This window comes from Xiphophorus maculatus, chromosome 15, assembly GCF_002775205.1.
Source record: "Xiphophorus maculatus strain JP 163 A chromosome 15, X_maculatus-5.0-male, whole genome shotgun sequence".
NCBI classification, from domain to species: domain Eukaryota; kingdom Metazoa; phylum Chordata; class Actinopteri; order Cyprinodontiformes; family Poeciliidae; genus Xiphophorus; species Xiphophorus maculatus.
Genome location: NC_036457.1, coordinates 14883496 through 14903875, shown reverse-complemented (window position 1 = coordinate 14903875; position 20380 = coordinate 14883496). Strand labels below are relative to the sequence as shown.

At 40.8% G+C, this 20380-nt stretch overlaps 1 protein-coding gene across 1 annotated transcript; it reads left to right on the top strand.

The window, feature by feature from the left end:
- Positions 1 to 16295: 16295 nt before the first annotated feature.
- ctgf (connective tissue growth factor) lies at positions 16296 to 18668 on the top strand. The gene is made up of 5 exons (XM_005808326.3): positions 16296 to 16574; positions 16732 to 16948; positions 17032 to 17283; positions 17379 to 17590; positions 17693 to 18668. Exons 1-5 carry the CDS (start codon positions 16512 to 16514, stop codon positions 17987 to 17989), a joined length of 1041 nt encoding a protein of 346 aa, XP_005808383.2. The 5' UTR covers positions 16296 to 16511; the 3' UTR covers positions 17990 to 18668.
- Positions 18669 to 20380: the final 1712 nt, after the last annotated feature.

Below are 20380 nucleotides of genomic sequence, written 5' to 3'. Positions count from 1 at the left end.
GGCGTGTTGCTCTGGTCAGACCAGTCTGAACTGCCCCTCGCCAGCACACGGCCGCCTCGGCATCAAACGGTATTTTTAATGAAGTGGTCAAAAGCTATTGCACAAACATTCTAAAGTAGCTTAGGTCAACAGCGTCCCTGAGCCTGTTCTGTTAGCTGGAATGCTCCTGCGCGCCGCGAACAGGCCTCTCTTTGTTTTTCCGTCCAGCAGCCTCACGCCACACTGTACTGCACAGGAATCCTGTTTGTTTTCTTTCAGATTTCTCAACCTAGTTCGCTCTGATGTACAAGCATGTGTGTGTGCTTGCTGCGCCTTGAGGTGTGCCTTAGGTGTGCATCTGCGCTTGTATCAATACAGCAACAGTATGGCCCATTGACCGTGTGGTCATTATAAGACAGTGTCAAGGTTCACAAGCTTTAAACTGGAACACACTGTAAAATGCACTTATTGTAATTCCAGCCAACAACAGTTTGGGCCGTGCATAGATAGGATGGAAGAGTCCCAGATGGATGTCTGTTGGATAAAAACGGGTGTATGTGCTGTAAATGTTTCGCCACTCATTCATTCTAGCTAAGTCCACTAATTTGGTCAATAATCTGCAATTATCCAAAATACGGTTCTTTTTAATGCCCTTCATGCTGACTGGACAACCCCCTCACGCCTCCCGTCTGCCTCATTAAGTCTTCCTTTCCCCTCATTCTGATTTTTAACGTTGGCTGACCAGACCAGAGGAATTCATTATCCCGGAAATCTTTCGCAACAGTTTCAATCAAGCATTCAAGGCAGTTTCTGACAGTGAAACCGGAGACTCGTTAATTCTTCTTTCAGTGACCTTCACTGTCTGGAATATATGAGCTGTAACCCTGGAAATAAGGATAACAGTAACCAACTCCATATTAAAACTATAAGGTTTTCTGATTACCCTAATGTAGGAAAACTATTGGATAGATAGTCATAAAAAAATTAAGATATATTTTGTTATTTTACTGTAATTTTATTTGAATGCAATGCATTTTGTGTTTTATTATTAAGACCCCAAAGAAATCTTGGGTTTGACAACTTCTATTATTACCCACTTATAGTAGCAGCACCTGTTTAATAAGAAAAATGGTAAGCCAATGACTTACCATAAAAACATGGTGTTTAAGATTAAAATGTTACATCAGATCAATAAAAACATTTTTTAATAGAAATTTATGGGTTCTGTGAAAAGTAGTCTAAGCACCTGCTGGATTTTCGTCGCATTTAAAAGATATTTTTAATCTCATGAACAAGCTTCATCAGAATGCATATTATAATTTATTGAACATGATTGTAAGAATAGAATGGAATTAGATACATTCGGAGTTATTTCCTGACAGAAAGTGTAACTCTAGAATTGCCCTGCATCTAGCTTCTTGTTTCCCCAGCATGATCCTGCCACCATGTTTCATTCTGGGTATAGTGTGTTCATTTGTGTTGTGTTTAGTTTTTTCCTACATAAAGCATGGAGGCAAAAAATGTGCATTTGCATCTCCTCTGACCAGAGCACCTTCCTGCTCCTCCTCTTCATCAGACTTCTTCTGGCTCATGCTGTGTGGACTAAAGTGCAACATGAACTTCTTATGTCTTTCTCCTTGCCACTTATCCATAAAAATGTTGTTCAGTTAACAGACTTCCACCTGAGTGCTGGATCTCTGCTGCTCTGACCTTTTGACTGATTTTTTGAGTAACGCTCTCCTTGCTCTGGCTGACAGTTTAGGAGGACGGTCACGTTTTTCTGGTCTTACCCTTGAACAGTGGATTGTAAGATGTTTAAACCTTGGGATATTGTTTAATAATTTATCAATCTACTAAACATCACAGATTTTGTCTTGATCTATCTGCTGTGGGGATCTATCGGTGCTTTGTTTGCAAATATTCTTCATAATAAACTTTTGAAGCCTGCACAACACAGCCGGATGAAATGGGTCGGCATATTCAGAATCAAATTTATTTCTATTAACCCTCTATGGCATGACTTTTTATTTTTGTGGGGAAGAAATATTTTCCTGCATTCTTTGGGAGCTTGGTGGTCCCTAATTACATGTCAATCATAAAATCGGACTCTGACACCTCCTGGAACCAGATTTGGGTTTGTTGCCTCAGGGTAACATTGGTCTAGAACACCAAGATTGTCTACACTGATTATGAGAAATGAAATACAAATCAAACAAAAACTATATTCATAAAAAAACTTTTTTTTGGACAAAAATATGTCAAAAATCATGCCCCCCAAAAAATAAAATAAAGGAGCAATGTGAGGTACAGCTATGTGGTTTGTTGCCTGAGGGCAACGCCATGCCATAGAGGGTTAATACCACTACTATTTATAATAACTAATTACACACAGTATTTACTAATCATGAAGGAACTGGTCTGATCTTCTTAGGGGTGTCACTGTAATGATAGCACTGAATGCCAGACTTTAAAAATGTTTGTTGTAGAAAAAAGAAATTAAAGGTGAAGGCTACGTGTCCTGTTCTTTCCACATCACATTTATCCATTACTTTGTGCCACAACACAAAAACGTAAAATTACCATAAAATACATTCAAGGTTGCAGTTTTTATGTGACATGTGGAAAAGTTTGGGAAAGTATAATTATTCTTGCAAGGCAGTGGACATACCTGTTGGTTACCTCACAATGTTTGGTTAAACGTCTATCAATCTCTTGCTATTAAAACATTTCTTGCTTTCATGAGTCTCTCGCTGTCTGTCTGCTGTAACTGCTCAGTTTCCACCAAGCCGAGGAAATGCCTGTTCTGGGTTGTCCCACTAAATGCCACATATAGGCGGCACCTTCTAACGCTACGGGGTGAGCTGCTCCGAAAAGCACCTCCAAAACACTCAGCAGGGCGGTGTGCCGGGTAAATCCTGCACCTGCACAAACACTCCGAGCCAGGAGAGCGACCCACCGCCCTCCGAGGCACGCTAAACCACATGTCCGAGAAGCAGGAAAATAACATACCTGGGAACAGTTACCGTGAGAAGCAAAGGTAACAGGGAATACAGTTTCCCACAAACGGCAGCACTTAAACGACAGCCACAGCCTCGAGTCTGCACATACCTAATGAAAGTCAGTCGTGCAAGGTGCAGACAAGCCGTCCCTGAGAAGGAGCACCTCAGACATGTGACATAGAACAGAGATCTTAGTGAAAAAGAAACAAGATGAAGGGTGGGGTGGAGGAGACAGAGACAAATGGAAAATGTGGCAAGTAAAATCAGATCGGGTGATAACGACTTGGAAACTTTTAAGGGTATAATTGACTCAAAGGATACAAAGGAAAAATGTGTAATGACCATCCAGAGACGGGCTGAGGGCTGACCCACTCAGCAGAACACCTACCTGTCAGACATGGCCTGTAAAAGACTCTTCCCACCAGGACAAGGCCTCACATTCACACAGAATCACATGACACCACATAGTTACATAACCGACGCACCCTTCAATCATTGGGCGGTAAGAGAGACCCCTTAGGAGATCCTGGTCCTGCAAGCTTTTACAGCTTAATAACTTACTCTCTAGCCAATACACGCTTCATCTTCAGGCACTCTTTGTAAATATAAAGTCCTCCTCAGTGCTTTCCCCACTCAGCTCCTTCAGACTAGCGGCAGCAGTGATTAGTGGAACTGTTTGTATAGAAGCTACTTCTCAATCCAACAGCTCGCAAACTGCATAACGAGAAGCCAGTGACGTTGTGCTGAGTGTCAAAAAGAACAGGAGCTTCTTAAAGAGACAGAGACCAATTTCAATCCATCAAATTGCGAAGTTACATTTCTTTGTTTGATATGTTTGATATATGTATAACAACTGAAGGTAACAGTTACTTGATTGTGCAATAAAATGGCACTTTCTGTCTGGAAAATACACAAACATTTGAAGTTGGAGTATAACACAATGCAACATTGTTAGAAAAAGACTGCAATTTGTTCTTCACAACAGAATGCATTACATCAGGTTTTAAAAATCCCAGTTTGCTGCGACTGAGTTGACAGGTACCTAAGTGATGAGCTCTTCATGCGTCATCACCTCCTCCACCTCTGCTCTGACAGAGCTGCATCATACCGATGGATGGCGAAGTTCAGCTGGAGAAATAACAGTGAGCTGACAGCTGGTGATGCACAAATCACATTTGGTTGTTAGGCACACGGATAAAGATCCTGCTTTCAGGAGGGAAGAGGATTTATAAACATTACACATTGGGATGAGTCATAATCCTCTCACTATGATGTTACAAGGCTGCTATTTGGCTCCTGATTGAGGCAGCGGGATATGATCTGGTGGGGGAAGAGTCGTATCATTCAGACTGAAATCACACTTAACACATTTGCACCACAGTTTATTAAACAACTGACCACATGTAATTGTAAAATTCAAGGCCATTGGATTTTTGTGTTCTATTACTTTGTATTTTTGTGTTTTTATGATGTAAAGCACCTTGAACTACCTTGTTGCTTTAGTACAAATAAACTTGACTTGACTCTCAAGATTGTTTTCAGTTGACCCTCATAAACTTTAGCATATTGGCAGAAAAAAAACAAGCAGGTTTCCCAAAGTTCAAACACATTATTGCGCTTGGGTGTGAGTGTGTGTGCATTGTTATATGTCCTGTGTGTGTCCATGCTGCCCCGTGATGGACTGGCGACTTGTCTGTTCTTCCGAGTGTAAAAAAATCTTTTTGCGGCATTAAAAAAACTAAACTAAGTTAGAGATTTGCTAAAAAATGTGTTACCCTGAGTAGATGATTTATTGTTCAGCTAGAGCTAAGTTATGAAGTATTACATTAACTTTAGGTACTGATGCTGGCTTCAGAAAGGTAACTACTTCCTAAATACATTTTTATAAAGAAATCTCACGCTGTACAGAACAATGATATGAAGAAATACTGAAATAAATTTTTTAAAAATGGCTACATCAGTGAAATTTGGAAAATACAATTTATCAGAATCAATTTAACAAACTGTCAGTCTAGTTTAAAAAAAAAAAAAAGAAACATATTTTGTTGTTTTCTCCACACTTTTCAACATAACACCGATTCAGAGATTTTCCAATTCACTTGGATTATGTGTTTCTTGTCTGTGTGGACTTAGGTAGGAGAAACATGTGAAACTTTGTGTTGTCTGCTGCTGCTTCGCCGTGTAGGTGTGTGACGACCCCCTCCTCCTGCGTCATCACTTCCTCCTCACTTTATTGAGGAATTCACCTTTGACTCCTCTGGCTGTGGAATAATCCATGTTGTTGTTGAGAAGAAGAAGAGGATGATAGGAAGATAATATTTTCCACTGTCAGTTTCCAGGAGCGAAGGTATTGTGGGAAGGTAAAGCAGAATGAGATAACAGTGGTAAATAGTTTTCTGGGTGGACAGATTGTCCTCTGTGTGCTGGGTTTTGTGCGGCACTTCACGATTTGTAGAAGATCTCAAAAAGAGTGAGGTTGTCAACTTTTAGGAAAATCCGGACGCAACAACAGACACTCAGAGAAGATCTGATTGTGATCGGACTGGCAGAAACACGCCACATATATGTGGGGAAAAGGTGTAGACTTCAGTCTGACCTTGCAGCTCGTAGGCAGATGGCAAATGGCCCTTTGGTTCCAGAGGTGCAGACAGACAGGGAGGGGTCCTGTTAGCCACTGTTGCAGAAACTTCATATCTGGAAACAATTAGCTCAGATGAAAACCCAGACCAGACCATTTTTGTACAGAGTAGCACAATCCTCTAAAGAGCTTTTTGGGAACAATTTGATCTCCGGTGTTCACACCGGAGTGCCTTTCCCACCACAAGTGAGGGAAAGGCAACTTTCACTCTCATTGCTAGCGATGCCGCCTCATACTTTATTTTACTGACCACACCTCACGCGGATCTTAAAAAGTAACATTGTTACAGCTGCTTGTTGAATACGGGCAGTCCCAGAACTTATCTTTCACCTTTTGTCCACTCCATTAGTCATCTGAAAACAGTTTCCTTCTGCTGCGCTCAGTTGCAACAAACCCATCTAGTGTTGACTTTATCCAATGTTCCGTCTCTCGCAGGATCACACAGATGCTGGGATTTTATTTAATTTTTTTTTCCCCCAGTAATGCCAGAATGTCTGACCAGATTTCCCAGGCAAAGCCAAAAGCACAGCAGTTGGTGAGATGCCCTGATTGTACACTTCACCAGTAAGTGGCTTTGTGGCTTGAACATTGTGTTTTTGTTCTGGAGAGTTCTCCCTCTTTTTCTTTTTTTTTTTTGGCGTTTGTGGCAGAATAGGTCATTAAACATGTGAGCTGGTTCCATACCAAAGCGACACACACAAATATTATTATTAGTTATGCAGCTGTGCTAAAGCTGTTTCATTAGATTACATAACAGAAAAAAGCTTATGTAACAGAAGAAAACCTTGTAATTAGAGCAGAAAGCGAATCTGTTTGACCCTTAACAAAAAGTCATCTTTGCTAATTGTTTACATGAGGAAGAGATTCATTTAGACTCTGTCTGTATCTTTTCATCCTGTGTTTATTATGTCTTTTTCCAGCTCCAGGGAAGTTAGGCAGAGTCTCACAACTTTCACCCAATAATGATGCCAAGCTTGTCTCAGCTTCGGGTTTTATAACAGTAATGCTGCATTGCGAACTGAAGTTTCTGGTGTTGAACAGACATGGCTGCTGACCGAGCAGGGAGGGCCTAACAAAAATATATGAGCTGCATTAATGGGAATGTCCAATTCAGCATTTTTGAGGTTGACTCATAGATTTGAACTTGGCGTGGGCTCTATTTAAAAAAAAAATAATTAAAAATAAAATAAAAACTTATCTCATGATCCAAATTACTCCAAAGCTCTGGAACGGATTGTAAATCCCTCAAGAACCAGTTTTTTTTTTACATCGGTTCATTTAGTAGGTGTTGAGGAATTTGGGGTTACCCATGCCAATGTGCTCAATTATATTAAAATCCTCCCTAGGGAGTTCGTATTTCCTAACCATTCTTGCACAGGTTTTCTTTGCACAATCTGGTTTCCCTATCAGGATCCAAAAACATGCATGTGAGACCCTTAAGTGAAGTGTGTGCATGTCCAAGATTGTCTCCATGTTTTGTCTCTGTGATTAAATGGTGACCCTTCCCGGGGCGTAGCCCAGCTTGGGCCATCCAACTCCGAAAAGTATTTATTTAGTAGCAGACAATTATATAAATAAAACGCCTGTCAATTCTTCACCAAAAATGACAACAGCTTGCTTTGGCAATTGCATCATTGATAAGAGGAAAAGACTTAAGCTTTCCAAGTGTTTTATAGTCTTTGTGACAAAGAAGCAACAAGTTAATAAAGACCACCTTTGCCTCATGCAGCAATTAGAAAACACTGATTAATTAGCAGGTAATTGGCTTTTAATAGCTAATTACCTGTTTGTTGTTCATCCTCCTGCAATCTCAAATGAAAGCATTTAGATCTTATATCTCATCTATGGACTTGTAAACAGAAATCTCAGAGGGAACCTTTACTGTTTATTGAACAGCAATTCTGTTCAATAGACAAAATCTTGTGTTTTTAACAAGCATTTGTTAAGTCAGAAACTCATCAACAAGTCATAGTGCAGTTATGCTGTTTGCAGAGTGACAGCTAGCAAACTGCAACAGCTTGGAAAATACAGGGAGCTTTCATGAATCTGCATGAGACCACGGCCAACCGGTAAATAACCATCCGGTAAAACAGACAGTAAACACACGCTCTTAAAAACCAATTTGACACCTCAAATGCACCCAGAGTAAAAGAAAACAATCTCTTGAGTCAATTAAAAGGAAAAAACACTCTTTCTTTGAAGGAATGCTAAGGTAACATCTTGACCTGCACATCGCGGAAACACCTGTCTGAGAAGCAACAACTGGCTTTTTATTTTTTTAATTTATTTTTGTTTTTTTGGGGTGGGGGGGTTGGGGGGGGTGTCTGTGCTTGGAGTAACATTTTCTTTGGCAGTGAATGAGACGAAGCAGCAGCGTGTGATTAAAGCCGATGTTTTCATCCAACGCTTTTACAGGAAGCTAATTAGCCGAGGTATGCGGTCGTGTGCCAAGCTAATGTGGGGGAACTGACATTCCTGCAGAGAGGCGGTGGCCCCAAAAAGTCAGCTCAGTGTGTGTTGTTTAGATTAAAAGACTTGTCTTGGAAAGTCACACCACATTCATTGTCGACTGCATTGCCATTGGTAACAAATGAGAGAAGTGGAAGGAAAATAATACAAGGATTTTTTAAAAATTTGTTTTTCCTAGTTAAATATCAAAGTGCTCCCTGAATGTGAAGTCAGTTCCTTTGGGTCAATACTTAAAAAAAACTACTTCTGTTGCGATAACCAACTCTCCCAGCTTCGAAGATTTTATTAAACAGACTTTAAATTGCTTTTAGTAGTCTTTCTACTGTGGCTCTGTGTGTGGCCTGTCCCACGGTAGAATAAGGGGATATCATCTGTAAAGTACAGACCATTGTAAGGGTCACAAACACTTCATGGTCCCAAGCACAGTTTGGAGAAATGTCCTCATCACTGTTGACAGCTTTCACTACTTGTTGAGATTGTTGGTATGTTCAATGGGAGGCACAAAGAGGAAGCTCACGGAGTTAATGTGTACAGTACGTTTAAAATTAGAAACCCACCCTTTGACCTCCAGCTGAGAGGTCACAAAAACAGAGCCCAGGCAGTCGGGGACCCACATGTAGCCGTGTTTTGGTAAAGACCATCTGACTTCCGTGTCGCTGTGTGTGGCAGTGAATCTGCCGCCGAGACGAGTTCCTCTATGTTTGTTGAAAGAGCTACGGCCCCCAATTCTCATCAGTGTCTCTAGTCTAAACACGTTCCATGGCTGCTGTATAAATAGATAGTTTCCACTTTCTGTTTCTGTTTCTGAGATTTCAGCCACCCGTCGGCTCCGCTCGTTGTATCTGCGCAGATGTTTCCTGACTTTTGGTCCGCAGCAACTTTCCACCTGCGAATTTCTTTTTACAACCGGTCGAAAACGATTTGTCCAGAGGTAATGAAACTGATATCCCTCTTCACTTTGCCATAACAAAATGATTAAAAAGAAAATTTAACCGAAAACAGAAATCCACCTTCAAACAAAAATCCCGCTGACATCAAAAATACATCATATCTCAGCCCATTACCATAAGTAACATTAGACCCAGCCATTCTGTGCAGGCTATGTGCAAAAAAGATTAGGCCTGATGCGTGTTTCCAGGCTTGACGTTTTCCACCGCTCAGGGCTTTAAATAGGCACACTTTCCATCTTCACAGTTCATCTGCCCACCAACCCCATTGTTAAATCTCAATAGATCACCACAGGCTCCAAATCCATTATTAGTTTCCACTGCTTGTCTCTTCACGGATGAACCTCAGAAAGTTTCCATCGGCCTCCAACCCTTTCATCTGTCAAAGACTGGCGCATGCCTCCTTCATTGTTAAATGTCCACAGATCACCATCCAAAACATTTAAGACTTTTCCCCCCACAACTGTTTTTGCAGACCGGCTTCAAACTGTAAAAGAAAAGCAACAGCTCACTTTCCCAGACTTTCTGTTTTATTTTATTTTTTTTCACCCTGTTTTGCTTTGCTGATCAAACACAAATATTGCAAACGACACTGGAATGTTATAAACTAAATCTACTGCCTTGGCAGATCGAATTCTGCATTCCTTTTAGTTTATGATTTTACAAGTGGAATGCTTAAATCATAAAAAATATAAATAAATAAGTAGAAAAAAAAACACAAGAGAGTTCTCTGCTGTTTGCAGCCACGATGATTTCCAACCTAAAGAGTGGAAAAATAGTTCAAAGTGGGGAAAAATGCGCAGGCAGGAAAATCATTTTGAGCTTTGGGTCTCATGTTCAGTTTGCACAGTGGTATATAGATGGGGTGTTTGAAGTTAAAGCCATGGAACATTCTTCAAATAGATTGCCAGCAACCACTAATGGAATTCAGTTTAATTCAGCTGAATGTAGGCAACACAAGTGAAGTTTCAAATGTGGAGCCGCTTTGGGAAAAACCCACCAGCTTAGCATGTCTAAGGTATACCTCTGCATGCACAGAATGCACCTTCATGTAATGTAATGTATATTTAGAGCGTTAGCACGGCTGAATCAGCAGAAACAGATTATTCCTTTCATGAAGGCTTCGTTAGTCCGAATTACCGTGAACCAGATGGGCCTGATAAATTCGAAACTGGATTTAGATGTCATTAAATCTCTGAACCCTACCCTTGTTGCTCTAGTCTTGTCAAAAGGGAACGAGATGAAGATTAAACAAAAATGAGCAAACGTGAAGCACAAACGGAAAACAACATGTTTGCTTCGGTTTTTGTTTTCAGTCTCTTTTTCTTCCTGCGGATCTGTGAAATCACGGGAAGGTAAGAGTGTGCCTCCGCTGACTGCGGGCAGTGTTTGGGAATCATGGAAACAGTGATGGGATGGCCCACAAGAGGCACAGAGGCTCGCTCTGTAACGTCACCATCAGGCTTTGACATCACGATCCACGGAGAGCTGTGCAATTTCCACTTTCTGACCCCGAAGGTGAGACTAAATGAGGAAGGTGTTGTTGTGAGACACAAAGTCGGTCTTCTCCACAGAGCCTAAAGGTGGAAACCCCCCAGCTATTTTGCTTTAGCGGGCTTGTGATGTCACGGGGTAACTATGAATGAGCGTGAATATCACACCATGCTATAACTGGCGGGTAGTAGCTTGTGTAAATCTGGACTAGGACAGGAGACAGGCCTGGGCCTGTAAATACCATTTGAGTTGTGTGAGCTCAGATGTGATGGAAACTAGAGGGCTAATTTAGAAACTTAGTCAATTGTTTGTTTGATTTTCTCTGCAACTGTGCATTATTGAAGATTATTAGCAGATGATATAAAAAAAAAAAGAAAGCAAAAAAGTAGAATCCGTATGAAACTGATTCCAGTACGGACTGATCAATTGTTAAGAAAAATAGGAATTAACCCAATTACATGAAAGCAACTCGCCTCACTTGTGGTGAGGATAACTCGCTGAAATTCAAGCCAAGCATCAGAATAGGAAAGAGAAAAGATTTATTACTATTGTAGTCAGAGGTAATAGTTCGTACCAGTATGTTAGAAATTGCTGACCTTTTGGGATTTTCAACACAATCATCTCTCAGGTTTGAAAAGAGAAAGTACCTGTAAACAAATGTATTTTTGACAACAGAGGTTAGAAGAGAATGGACAGACTTGTTAGAGGTAACATTAATAACTTAAACAGTTTGGTTGCTGTTGCAATACTATGCCAGGTCTCAATCCTATCAGCAATCCACCCCACCCCCAAAAAACAAAAACAAACAAACAAAAAAAAAATAAAACTGAAAATTGAGGCTATAAATTACACAAGCTGACCACAATTGTATAATAAGAAATTAGAAAAATGTTGACTGGTCTGAAGGATCATAAATTCAGAGGGTAGGGCCAGAGTTTTCATTGACATGAAAGTATAACTCCATCCATATTTTACTGTGCTCAGGTACAGCTGAAATCAGAAGTTTACATACACCGAATAAATTGACACACTTTTATTTTCTCACTGTCTCAAGTTAAATCGGACCAGTCTTCTCTTGTCTTAGGTTAGTTAGATCCACCAGAGTTAATAAAGTTTTTTGTCAATGGATTTGAGTTTGTACAATTCGTATTATGTGCACCAGTCTACAGAGATATTCAAACCTAACAGCTACCAGATTCATGTGAGGTAAAATCACATTCACAGATAAATAACTGAAAATGAGACACACTAAGTAATAACTTCACATTCAGTTTCTATTGTGTTGAATCTGAACAAGACGAAAGATCAGACAGTTCACCTCCTTTAATAGAACCGATGCCAACAAGTACAAAGTTGAGCAGACTACCATTACAGCACCACCAGACATCCAGCTCTGATTTAAACCTGAAGCAACTCTCTTAGACAAATACATCCATCTATACTTAGCCTTGACATATCCGACTCTACCTCACACAGAGCTGTGTATTTCCTTTGGCCACCTCAACCATCCCATCCACATAATCAGATCTGGAAACTAGAGAGAATAAATACAGTCATTGGACTAATATCCACAGGAAACGTTAAGTCCTACAGACAAAGCTCAAACATTCAATGTGCAAAAAAAAAAAAAAAAAAAATCTAAATCATTCATGAAGCGTAACAAAAATTGAAGAATGTAGATGAAAAACAGTGGTAACTGGGTAATTTTAGTCCTTTTGAACCCTCATTTTTAAGCAAACAAGTTGGAGGATGTTCCAATCCAATAGACAGATTCATTGTTAATCACACATATTCCAGCTCAATCCCTGTCATAAAGCAACGCTCCAAGTATTTTTAGGAAATGTTTTCTGAATGATTCATCTAAATATTTCTCATTTATTGGTGGAAAAAGGAAGGAAGTAGTTTAGGGTGAAGTTTTAGGGACTGGGAAAGACAGACAACCAACTTCCTTGAAGTCGGTGGTAACTTTATGTGGTGATGAGACTCTAAAAAATCATCTACAAGCAGGAAATCAACTGGGGTTAAGTTGGAGTGATCCGTGGCAAAAACGGACTAAGCGGGTTTCAGAATTACTGGAAATGGAGCACAATAAAAACTGTATTTATAATTATCTATCTCCATAGATTATGAGACAAACTTCTACCATGCAATCTGAGATGGTTTGTAAAATGTTGGGTTTTGGTCTCCTTCGTATTAGTTGTTTATAGTATTTCTGTTTTACATATTGTTTTAATATAGAACTTTCTACTTGTGTGTCTAAATGTGTATTGTTCTTCTTCGTTTGTTTTTAACTTATTTAACTGTACAGCAATTTGGTCCTGTGTCATGACGACGCCGGAACTAAACAGAACAGAGAGCGCACAACGTTTTTTGCAAATTCGTCTTAACCCCTCTAACCACCGCCCAACCGCCTGTTGAGAATATGCAACAGGCAACAGCATTATGTCTGTTGAGGCATACTCTGTATACACCAGAGCTCCAATAGGAAGCACTTTGCTGCCATCTAATGGTCAGAGTTATATTCCATTTTTTGGTAATTTAGCAAATTTGCACAGTGCAGATCTAAATTTATGTCTTCTATATGTACTATAAATAGCATGAACTATGTATACCTTATTTAGAATCTGTTCGTCTACTACTAAACTAATAGTCATTTTTAAGTCATTGTAAATAAAATAAATCCACACTGTTAGGGGTTAAATTTAATCATACTCTTTCTTGTTTTTGTTTCAATTTTTTTTTCTGTTGCTTTCTCTTTTTCTGTCTGTTGCTTTGGCCAAAGATTGTATATTTATTTTTCTTGCGGCTTTTTTATCATTGTCATTGTTGTTTGGTTTAAGCTGTTTTTGGAGAACAGGCTCATGGTAGCACCCCCCCCCCCCACACACACACACACACACGCAAACAACAGAAAGCATGAAACAAAAACATTTCATTTTATCTTAAGAGGACAGTCATTAAAAAAGCTCGCGAAAATGTCCTGCAGTGGAAGATAAATAGACGGCCTGACGGCAACTACTGTAAATTACTCAACATGTTAGATAACAGCGGCTGCTGTGTCTGGGTGTTGTTTTGCAGTGTGATAGGAACACGTTCCTTCATCAAGCTGCTTCCGTTAGATATCAGTGCAGCTCCTGAAGCTGCGCTGACATACAACACACACATTTTCTCTTGTCAGCTTTAGAGACACGCAGGAATCCCTCACACACACGCCACACTTTCACCCACAGCCATGTTCAGGCAGTCAGGTAGAAGTTTCTACTGTACTGAGCCTGCACAGAAAGAGAACATATCCTTTTTAGGAAAAGCACAGGCCTCCTTATATGGGGATGCTTCCTGTCTAGTAACAACCCAGTCTGCTGGCTTGTTTCTTACATTCCTTTCCTTCAGCTCCTAGTTTCTCTGGGAGTTTTTCATTTCCGATTTGCTGGCTGGAGAAGGAGCAGAGCAGTGTTTCAGTCTAGCCTGGTGTGTGATCCCCTCTTTTTCTCTTAAAAAAAGAAAAGGTAAAGAAAATACACAAACCTCCGTCTAGCCTCTTTCCTGCAAACCTCTACTTTGGGTTTGATGTAGTAAAATAAGCCTGGCCCAACATGGGGCACACCTGGCCATTTCAAGTCCATCACAGACTAAACTTCATTAGGCAGGTGAGAACTCAAAGAGCATGTAGTCTTTGTTCCCGTCATATCTGGCGTGCATGCACTTTCGCTGGAGTCGACTCATGGTTTCTTAATACCTTTCAGCCTTACCCAGGAGTCAGACTCAAGATGTCCTGTTCAATGTGAGATCAAATCTCCAGCCACCAGTTCAAACAAAGTACCCTAGCAAAATATTCCCCAATCAAGAAGTGAGAAAAGCATCTGGATGTTTGAATGTATAAGCATTTCCTTTGGAAAAAACAGTTCAGACTGAAATTGTTAGTCTTTAGCATTTTACCTGGAAACAATAGGTTGAACGTTTTCTGAACACCAGCTCAGCTTACCGTGACTGCATTCTTTGTTCATTTTAAATGAAAACCAGGAAGCACGCCGCAATGATCCAATTTTGTGTTCAGAATCACAAACTGAGAACTCGAATCGGTAGTAGATGACATTTACTTTCAGAGTCTCCTTTGCATATGCTTTTCTGAAATTAAAGTTGTGTGCTTTAGAGTGGAAAAGCCAACAGTAAATCGAAGCAAATTCATTGGTTATAATGGGGCAGTCAAAACCCAGAATGAAATCCTCATGAGAGGGAAGCTTTGTCAAAACTTAAAAAAAATATATATTAAAAGATTCTCTTTGAGCAGGTGAACTGAAAATTAAGTTTCAGATAAAAAGTTGGTATACAAATCCCCTAAAATTCTTGTTGTAGCAAAAGGTGGTTCTTCAAAATATTGACTCAGGTATTATGTCTACATAATAAAAAAAAAACATTGCGTTGTAATTCATCATTTGAACTATGAATGTATTACATCAGGGTCCCACTTAAATATATTGAGGATTTTCTCCTAACCCTAATCATTAAATGTTGGAATGGTAGAAATGCAGTTTAAAGGCATGAAAAGTTACTCAGTGCCAGCAAGATGGTAATATGAAAGACAGGCATTTGAACAATATTAGATCAGCTACATTAATACATATTAACTTTTTAATGGGACAGAAATTACCTTGTAAATTAGTAATAACAGTGTTTTAATATTTGTCATATTAGAGGATTTCAACTGCAATGAATGTGTGTGCACTTGTCATGTGTTTGTACATTGATTTTGAGTCTCGGGTTGTATAAAAAGACAATATGTGAGATTTGTTGACACCTAGTGGCAAACTTGCAGAATGCAGCAAACTACATTTCACTTCGTCTTCCAGGTATGCTGGAAAAACTGAAATGGGGGCATACATCCAGAAGTGATTCTATCACAACTTTTTTGTAGATACCTGCTTTATGAACTGTATCAAAACTATTTTTGAGCTGGTCCCTGCTGGCCAAAAAAAAATCTAGGTCAATTACTTGTAGAAATAGCATAAGAATTATTGCTTAAAAACATGGTGAAGAGATCATAATGTGCAAATAATAACTTTAGAGCACAGAACTGTAGCATTTTCCCAGACGTGACAGCATGAGAGCAGAAGACTAAGTTTCAAAACACCATTTCATAGTTTCTTTACTGGAACAAGCACCTTGACAGATAACCAGCTCAATTTAATGGCTCAAATGATTTCCTTTGTGTAACCGCTTAATGTTCATTTAGCAAAGTACACGGTGTCTGTGCACCTTTGAAGTCAGGTTGGTGGAATGCTGTTGAGGCCTTAAAGTCTTAACCACCTGCTAAACATCAAGCCATTTAATTTATGATTTTATGCCTGCATTTTAATGAGATTCCACCTGTTGTTTTTGTTCACCGTTCCTCTTTCATGTAAACTTATCTGTGGCTTCACATTTGAACCCTGCCGTCTTTTCCTCTTTCTTCTTGTCTTTTTATAAAATGTATTATTTATAGGCGCTGGCAGCCTGTTTGTGAAGTCAGTCTTCAGGAATTCCCAGTGTGGGGTCCCAAGCCTCTAAACCAGACTTATCCTTCCATCCCAGATGAAAGCTTCTCGGAGAGAGATGGTGTTGTTTGGCCCAAGCAGCAGAGCCTTGCCTTCAGACAGCAGGAATGTGGGATGTCTGGAGTGGGGGTCAGGAAGCGAGGAAAGAATGCCAAGTATGTCCATGTTTGTCCAGGGCTGGCTCTCCATTCAGCCCCCAGTGACGTGCCGCGAGGGCCGGGGAGTATAAAGGGAGCCGGAGTGTGCAGTCAGAACTCAGATCAACTCCTCTACCGAAGCTGAACTCCAGCTTTCACCGAAAACAGAAACAAGGAAGAGTGTGACCGGAGCAGCGACTTGACAAGAGATTAACTTCATCGGAGGAGGTTCACAGGCTCAGGCTCTGAGACTAAAGGAAGACTTTGTCCACGAAGGCTTTGGAAGAATCTGAATTTATAACTGAGAACTAGAAACGATGTCTGCTGGAATGAAGAAAACGATCCTACTCCCTGTGCTGTGCATCATGTTCTCCTACATGGTAAGATCAAACAATTAACTGATGCTATTATAACTTTCTAAACATGAGTTTTAATCTCAAATATCACCATACATCATGAGTGTACTAGCTGCTTATCCCTGTCCAAGCGTAGCCATGTGCTCATGATGTTTACCTGTCCATGTGTCTTTGGTCCCAGGCTGCAGGTCAGGAGTGCAGTGGTCAGTGTTCCTGCCCCTCCACCCTGCCTCAGTGTCCCCCGGGAGTGAGTCTAGTGCTGGATGGCTGCAGCTGCTGCAGGGTGTGTGCCAAACAGATGGGCGAGCTCTGCACTGAGAAAGACGTCTGTGACCCCCACAAGGGTCTCTACTGTGACTTTGGAGCCCCCACCAACAGACGCATCGGAGTGTGCACAGGTGAGCCGATAGGTTGTTCTCAATTGTCTGTCACCTTAGGGGTCCTGAAAGCATGAATCTTAAACTGAGCTTTGTCTCCGCAGCTCGGGAGGGAGCGACCTGCGTGTTTGGTGGTATGGTGTACAAAAATGGAGAGTCATTCCAGAGCAGCTGCAAGTACCAGTGTACCTGTCTGGATGGAGCTGTGGGCTGTGTCCCGCTTTGCTCCATGGACATCCGTCTGCCCAGCCCAGACTGCCCCATGCCAAAACGTGTCAAGGTGCCCGGGAAGTGCTGCGAGGAGTGGATATGTGAATCTCCCCAAAAGAACTCCTTCGCAGGCACTGCTTTGGCCGGTGAGTCAAGAGAAATGTCCTTTCTCAGTCTTCCCATATCAATACGACATACTCAGAGCTCTTGTCTAATCCAGGGTCTTTTTATGTGTTTACAGCATACAGAGAAGAGGAGACTTATGGTCCAGATCCTAATATGATGAGGGAGAACTGCCTGGTTCAGACTACTGAATGGAGTGCCTGCTCCAAGACCTGTGGCCTTGGGATATCTACCAGGGTCACCAATGACAATCACGAGTGCAGGCTTGAAAAGCAAACCCGGCTGTGCATGGTGAGACCATGCGAGTCCCAGCTGGAGCAGAGCATCAGGGTGAGTTCTTCTTCAGATATGGCTCTTGAAGAACTTTTCCAAAACAATGTCACAATGTTTTCACCAAAGAGCATCAGCTAAACCTTCATTCTCCACTTGCAGAAAGGGAAAAAGTGCATCCGCACTCCCCGGGTCTCCAAGCCCATGAAGTTTGAGATCTCAGGCTGCACCACCACCAAGTCCTACAGGCCAAAGTTCTGCGGCGTCTGCCTGGACGGCCGCTGCTGCACCCCCCACAGGACCACCACCCTGCCCATGGAGTTCAAGTGCCCCGATGGGCAGGTGATGAAGAAGCACATGATGTTCATCAAGTCCTGCGCCTGCCACTACAACTGCCCCGGGGAGAACGACATCTTCGAGGCTATGTATTACAAGAAGATGATCGGCGACATGGCGTGAGCCACCGAGGCACAGTCCAAGCCCATGACTTGAAAAGAAACAGAACTCCATCTCAGTTTGCAGCTCAGTATATTTGCCTTTTGAACATGTCATTTTTCCCATTGTAAAAGTAGTCCAGAGACTCTGAATGGCTCAAGCATGTCAGCCAAATAGACTCAGACAGAGGGCTGTACAGCAGCTCTAAAAGATTTTATGCACTATAACTTTTTATTTTTTAAATGACAAACCTACTGTGTGGTTTCCGCCCATTCCACATTATTTTTCTTGTTACAAATCCATCCATTTTTCTTTATGCATATTTATAGCATATTTAAACGCTGACCTCCTCTCTAAATGAGGTGTCTAATTAACCCCCCGCCCCCTCCCTGAGTCCAAAGACCAGACCTGTAAACTCTCAGCAGCTGTAGAGGGAGCATGCCGACCACAGCGAGCCAGTGTCCAAACAGGTCTGAATGTGTCCTTGTGCGAGTGTATGTGAGTGCAGGACTGAATGTCGACCTTGTGTGTGTGGGCGTGTGTGTGTGTGTGTGTGTGTGCCCTTAGAGAGTGGAGGAAAGGTCAGAGCCTTGGTCCAACATGTGGATGAGAAACCAACTGAGAAACAGCTGAGTTTATGGTTAGATAAGGAACGCAGTTGCAATGGCACTGAGAAAAGAACAAACAAAAAAAAAAAACATGTTGACTGTAACTAATTCAGGTCTATTTTGTATAAAAAAAAGAAGTAGAAGAACAGACTGGAAGGATTGTATTTTCATTCCTTTTTTACATGTTCATATGTATTTTTTGTAAATATTTGTACAGTTTAATTTAATGTAAAGATCCCAATTTGTTCTGCGCTTCAAAAGTCTATCTATAGTATATGTTGATGTGGGGTTTTTTTGGTACTGTTTTTATTGAGAAGTGTGACAAAAAATGTTGCATGTTTCACTGTGTAGCAGAAAATAAAATCTTATATTTTTATAAAAACCAAACTCAGTTTTTCTGTCCTCACAACCACTGACTTAGTTCAACTCTAAATATGAACAAAAAGCTGTTGGATCCTTTTTATTTTTCCACTGATCAACAACCACTAACAAAAATTATACCATTATTTTCATTTTATGTCACATTAGACCAACAAACCTCAAGGTAGGTTTTTACAATCTAACGTGATTCACAAAAAAGTAGTTACAGATCAAAATAGTAATAATAGTGAAAGGAAGAAAAAAGATACAGTGTGTGCAGATTTGTTTTGGTGTATTTGTTTAGCAGCGTTGCACAGAGACTGAATATTTTGTTCATTCTTCTCTGCAAAACAACTCAAGCTCATACAGCTTGACAATTTTCAAGAATTGACTGACTGAACCATTATAATCCATGAGTATACTTCCACCTAAATCACTGTTGTAGCTCTGACTGCATGTTTAGTGTTGCTCTCCTGCTGGAAGCTGAACCTCTACTCTAGTGCCCAGGTTTTTGGCAACCTCTAACAGGTTTTAAACTTGGAGCGTACTGTTATTAGCTCCATCAATCTTTCCTTCAACAATTTCTCTTTCCCAGAAGCCCTACAGCTTGATGCTGCCACCAGCTCGCCACAGGTATGATGTAGTCATGGTGATCTACAGCGGTAGTTTTCTGCCAAAAAGGTACTTTCTGGTTTCACCTCACCAGATCACCTTGCATATTTGCTGATTTCCCTATGGCGTACTTTAAACAGGACTAACAAATCAGAGTTGTTGAGCTTCTTAAGAGTCAACATGAACTTTTCGACTCAGATTAAGCCGAAAAGCTCATTGCTCAGACTGTCAGTTTAGTTTGATCATCTTGACTAAAATAACAATTATTTTACTACAAACTCAGGAGTGTTATGCTGTGGGAAAACATTACTTTATAGAGTAGTGTGCGATGGCATGTTCTTGGGGAGGGGAGATGTAACACAATTCTGCAATTCAAAACAAAAATGCAAACAAAAAATTGCAACCTTGTGCATAAAAATTCACACAATCAGACACTATTTACCATCTACTATGAGCTGGAACATTGATTGGGCGCAAAAGCAAATATAGTCCCCTTTTAAACTGACTCCACTGTCAGCAATCACTTCCAATAAAAAGGGAGGTATGATGTCGCCATCTTGTGTCTAAAACATTTCCTGCACTGACTCATGTTCCACGTCAAGTTCCACAGAATAAACTGTTTTAGCTCTAGATTAGCTTCTCTGTCATGTAGAGACTGAAGGTTTCCCTTGAAAAAAATTCCCTGCAACGAAAGCTCAACAAACGCGAATGGAGTCCAGGGTTTGGCTCTGGTTTTGGGCAATGACCAGAGCCGCTCCAAGATCATCTAAGGCCTTAAGCAGAGACTGATTTGGGGGCCTGATTACAGATAGGCCCCCAAATCACAACGGCACCA

Bases quoted from the DNA above. Each gene is read 5' to 3' on its own strand.
- ctgf (XM_005808326.3), top strand. From the start codon at position 16,512: ATGTCTGCTGGAATGAAGAAAACGATCCTACTCCCTGTGCTGTGCATC. The intron at 16,575-16,731 runs GTAAGATCAAAC...CTTTGGTCCCAG, and splicing joins GCATCATGTTCTCCTACATG to GCTGCAGGTCAGGAGTGCAG. The intron at 17,284-17,378 runs GTGAGTCAAGAG...ATGTGTTTACAG, and splicing joins CGCAGGCACTGCTTTGGCCG to CATACAGAGAAGAGGAGACT.